General features: G+C 33.7%; 1 protein-coding gene across 1 annotated transcript; it reads left to right on the top strand.

The window, feature by feature from the left end:
- The first annotated feature begins 1146 nt into the window (after positions 1-1146).
- Positions 1147-2653, top strand: PRPL11 (plastid ribosomal protein l11). Its single transcript, XM_079027006.1, has 4 exons — positions 1147-1445; positions 1522-1694; positions 1802-1865; positions 2215-2653. Exons 1-4 carry the CDS (start codon positions 1211-1213, stop codon positions 2421-2423), a joined length of 681 nt encoding a protein of 226 aa, XP_078883132.1. The 5' UTR covers positions 1147-1210; the 3' UTR covers positions 2424-2653.
- The last annotated feature ends 3231 nt before the right edge of the window (positions 2654-5884 follow it).

Genomic DNA, 5884 nt, shown 5'->3' on the forward strand with positions numbered 1-5884 from the left:
TTATCAAAATGTAATTGGAATTTGTAATTTTGATATGATATTCACCTTTGCATGGGCTGGATGGGAGGGCATAGCACATGATTCTAATGTTTTGAAAGAAGTTGCATTTAACCCGACTTCCGGATTTCCATTCCCTCCACCAGGTTTGTAACTTTACTATATGTTTTATTATCTATATTATTTATATGATAAATTTGTCAATCATCTACAGATAAATATTACCTTTGTGATGCCGCATATACCAACACCCGTGGATTTATGGCTCCCTACCGCAATACTAGATATTGGTTAGCCGATTTTCGAAGAAACATAGCTTTAACTAAGGAAGAAAGGCTCAATCATGCTCATGCACAACTTAGAAATATCATTGAACGTGCTTATGGTGTATTGAAGGTGAAATTTCCAATTTTAAAACAAATGACTCCTTATCCTTTTCAAGTGCAAAGAGACATAGTCATTGCTTGTGTTGTGGTCCATAATTTTATAAGGAAATACAATATTGAAGATGAATTATTTACAAACTTTGAACAAAACACTATAGCTACTCCTAATGTGGGTGGTGGAGGAAGTGAGGGCCAAAACATAAAAGGCATAGAATGGGGTTCAGAAGTCGTTGACTATATGACTACTTTGCGTGATCAGATTGCTAATCGGTTACTTTCAAATGGTTCACGTTAAATGGTGTATTTTTTTTTTTATTATGTATGACAATTTGTATTTGGATTTTGTACTACACTTTGTATTTGGATTTTAATTGATGTATGTTTAATTTGGATTTTATATGATAATTTGTGTTTTTATAATTTTTTTATCCAGCACAAGAGACGACACAAGGGTAATATGATCAACACAACCATTCAGATAAATAATCAAACATCATAAGCTGAGTCAGATATGAACTCAATCAACATTTCTAACACAGTCAACAACTATCAAACGACCCTAAATCCCCATTTAAACCACTAGTTATTATAAGTTATAAGTTTATAACACATCTCCTAGTTTTGGTATCGCCGGCTTTTCAAGCACCAACTTTGAACTACCAAGCCACCAACTAAAAAGTTTGGGCTCTTACATGGCATTTAAGAATTTGGGCCAAATGTTGTTTTTAGCCCATGCCAACATTTGCGAGATAAGGTACCCGGACACTTCCAATCTATCTATCCCCTTCCCAATCTTCTTCCCCATTTTCCATTCCAAGTTCAGGGAAATGGCGTCTTCTCTATCCACTTATTACCCAGTTTCTTCACATATTTCCAAGCAAAATCATGCCTCCAATCTCTCATCTTCCTTCCTGTCCTCTCCTTCGTCAATCCCCTTATCTTCCAATTCAAACATATCGCTGCAATTCCGTTGCAATAACAAGCAATTATGTCCTGCAACTCCAAGGCCTCTTACAGTCATCGCCATGGCTCCTCCTAAACCTGGTGGCAAAGCCAAGAAAGGTACTTGTTTATATTCATCACACCATATTTACTGTACAAATTTTGATGTAATGTGCGCCTTTGTGTGCTTGTACAGTAACTGGAGTAATTAAGCTGGCGCTAGAAGCAGGGAAGGCCACACCGGCGCCACCTGTTGGTCCGGCGTTGGGTTCTAAGGGAGTTAACATTATGGCTTTCTGTAAGGATTACAATGCCAGGACTGCTGATAAAGCTGGTTACGTTATCCCCGTTGAAATCACCGTCTATGATGTCAGTTTTCATCTCCTTTATTTGAATATCCTCTTTAGGGTTTTGTAAATATCTCGCTTTCTCTGATTAGAAGCGTTGTTTATTTGTGCAATTGTTTGAATTCACAGGATAAAAGCTTTACATTTGTGTTGAAGACGCCCCCTGCTTCAGTTCTGCTTCTTAAAGCTGCAGGTATTATGTTTTCAAATTAGCATTAGATTTGGCACCTTATTGTACGCCTACAAAAATCACCATTCCTCTTTAGCTTGTTACTTTTGACGACTAATTAGCAGTAGGCATGATTAATCATGGATCTGCAGAATCAAACCGTAATACATTCTGTAATGCAGTATGGATCTACAATTAAAATCAAAATCAAATTGATAATCTACTTGTACAAATGATTCATGACAAATATTTCCTCTTTAGTAATACAAAAACTGTAGATCATTTGGTTTTGTCATTTTTGTGTCAGTTTCATGATTAACAACAGGCAACCATTTTTGGTGGTTTTAAATGTGTATCCTACATCTTTTTTCAGGAGTGGATAAAGGTTCTAAGGATCCACAAAGGGAAAAAGTGGGGAAAGTTACAGTTGAGCAGTTAAGAGGAATAGCAACAGAAAAGTTGCCAGATTTAAACTGCACAACCATAGAATCAGCAATGAGAATCATAGCAGGAACTGCTGCTAATATGGGCATTGATGTTGATCCCCCAATTCTTCAACCAAAAGTCAAGCAAATCCTCTAGTTATCTTTTCTTGACACCTTAATTCAGGTTCGAGTAATGTACAATTACCTTAAATGCAAATATGATTGTGATTTCCTATCTTAGTTCTTTTAGTTTCACGTTTTGGCATGAATATAGAGATGTTTGTTCAGTAAATTACATTGCCAAAAAATTACTTGTGTGTTTAGAGGCTGTGGGTATTGACTATGGACCTCTTATTGCTTAAATATCATGTCCATTTTTGATCGTGATTCAACTGATTTTACACATGATTTTATGAGGAATCATGTATGTTGTATGATGATGATCTATTGATACATTCATGAGTTATAAGTTTCGAGCTACCATGAAGGCCATATTGATGTAGATGCATCGGTTTTAACTCATTCATATGAAAACTAGACAACTAGTTGATTAAAGTTGTAATTTGGTGATAAACGGTCAAACATGTGAAGTATAGATTAGACAAAACTGCAAAAATGGTCATGCAGGATGTATTTTTCCAAGAAAAAAAAGTCCAAACCATGAAAAAATTGGATTGGTGGTCCTTTTGAGCATATTTGCTTGTGGTTTTGGTTCCTGTCTAAACTGAAAAGACTATTATACATTTTATTTTTTATTTTTAAGGATTTTTTAAATATTTAATAAATACTAAACACCTAAAAACTCATAATCAAACCCACATGGTGGTTGATAGGACTTTCAAGATGCATTAGAGATATTCTTCTATTCTTTATAAATCTTGAAACTCACACAACCAAACATCTGTCGATTGAGTCAAGAGTGAGGACTGCAAATCCTCATTTTTTTTCTTTCCGTTTTCTCCATTCCATACCTATTGCAAGAATCGATTGCGATGGTCTTTCAAATCGTGTTCCGGGTTAACCATTTGTTTGTCTGAATTCATGAAAATAATTGATTTTCTAGATTTAATTAGAACTATGTGTGTATCATTGTTTCTAGGGTTTAGATCTAAGTCAAAATGAAAGCCATCCGGAAGGGAAGTGTTCTCCTATCAATGATGATTCTAATATTCCTGATTCAGTTTGATTCACTTTTTTTCCTGAGTCTCATTCCATGAGTAGATATCCAATGTCACAATGGTCATTCATGATATATATATATATATATATATATATATATATATATATATATATATATATATATATATATATTATAGAGGCATGAACTCCATTTTAACCTGTTTATTTGAGACCTAGACCAATTTCCATTGCCAAGTCATGTGTATTTGGGGTTGACTTGGAATTTTTTACTTATTTTTTTAATTAATTAAATGTTAAATTCTCCATTTGAGGATGATGGGTCTTTGAACGAAAATAGTTGGAATCGGTAAGACGAAAGACGATGCTAAAGTGCAGGATGATGAGTTGCCTTGCATCATCACCCATTAATTTGCTCCTTACTCCTTTGCGAATATTATTCTTTTTAAGTGTCGGGTTCGTGTCGGGTTATCGTGTCGTGCCAGCTTTTGCTAGGTCTACTCCATAGCCTTGCTAAAAAATTTGGAAGTCTCGAAAACGTTGGACTCAAAGTGTGAAAGAAGAGCAAAGAGATATGTTTTTGAGTTGTGAGAAGGATTCACGCCGCATAACATGCACCCAACGCTCCACACACATTGTCGGAAGAGGCGACGTGGCGGATTCCTGGTGTGACACGTGGTGAGGTTTGGGTGGTATGTTAGACGCGCGCCGCGCCTTCTGCCGTTGCGCGCGTGTGCATGTGAATTTTTATAAATATTTAAAATTCCGTATCTTTTTCATACGAGCTCTGTTTTTAATGTATTTTATATCCACGCGTAGCTATCGATGAGATCAACAACTTTCATTTAGACTCTGTCGGTTAATTTTGACTTTATTTTTAAAGTTATATTTTTAACAAGCTTAAACTGTTAAAGTTCGTTAAAAATTCATAACTCTCTCGTCCGACATCCGTTGTCGACTGTCTTTATATCGACAGATAGGTATTGATGAGATCGTCAACTCTTGTTTAGATTGTTTTTCCTAACACCCAACCGATTTCGTTTTCGATTGCTGTACTAACACAGTCGTGTTGAAAACTTTGGAAAACCATAATTTCCATCACGAAGTCAGATCTACACGTTCTCTATATGCACGAATTCGATTTAAAAAATACGACGAATATCTTTTAGATCCCTTAGGGTAAAAAATAATTTATCAAAATTTCACTTTTTACGATATGCAAAGTCGTGTTAGTTTAATCGTGAAACTTCGAAGAAGCATAACTTCTTCATACAAAATCGAATTTCAGCGTTCTTTATATGTACGGAATACTTGTCACATATAGTATAACATTGGTTAAGACTATTTATCCTAAATTATATTCTATCAAAAAATCATTTTTAAAGATTGTTATATTTTAATTGATTAGTCCGAATCTGCGAGTGTTACACTACTTCTTTTCATACCCTCATATAATTTCCTCTCACATACCTATAATTATATTCCTTTTCTCAAATCCTTCATATATCATGTTTTATTTGACTAATAATCTAACAATTTTCTTTTACGAATATGTGTTTTTTTTCCAGTGGTTTTAAGCTACGTATGTAGTTTTTTTAGTGGTTTCTTGGTTATGGGTTTGGTTGTTTATAAAGAGAATAAGTTCAATACCATATTAATGTTATGACATCGAAATAACATTTTTGTGGCTTCTTGTTTTAAGAGAGGACTTAATCATAGTTTACCAATTAAGGTTTCTTGTTTAGAAAAGGATATTATCGCATACATACCTAATATATCTTAAAATATTGGGTTATTATTATATACACTAGGTGTGAGACCCATATATTATACGGGTTGATTTAAAAAATAATTAAACTTAAAGTATAAAAATGAAATATTTTTTAATGTACAACTTTAAAATAAGAAAGAAAAAAACGTATTTATTATAATTTAATATCATATATATGATATTTAATACTTTACATATATAACTATATGACTTTAACTAAAAATGAAAACAAACCAAAAATTGACAAGTGGATAATATTTATTTCAAAATTACCACAAAATGATACGTGTCAAATCTCATGAGAGAATGACAAGTGACAAAAAACCTTCATTTATTAAGGAAGATCTCTACTATATCTTAATACTTATGAAATTGTTCATATACTCTTGTATATACTTATAAAAAGGCAATTATTTATACATTGCTAAATATTCATACCCTAGTATCTCATTATAATTACCACAACTTACACATTACTTGTATCTTACAATGTCTTCACCGTATAGGTTCACCTTCAGGACCAACCCCTAACATGACATCTAAAGAATACAATAAATGTATTGCTTGGTATTCTGAGGCGGATAGGACTGTAACTGAATCGAACGAACACGAACAATGGCTTGTTCATGTTCGTTCGTTTAAGTTATCCAAGCAAACAAATGAACACGAACGAATAAACATATGAGTTTTCTTATTCATGTTTGTTCGTT

The sequence above is a fragment of the Lactuca serriola genome, chromosome 2 (genome assembly GCF_051521515.1).
Source record: "Lactuca serriola cultivar US96UC23 chromosome 2, Lser_US96UC23_V15, whole genome shotgun sequence".
NCBI lineage: Eukaryota > Viridiplantae > Streptophyta > Magnoliopsida > Asterales > Asteraceae > Lactuca > Lactuca serriola.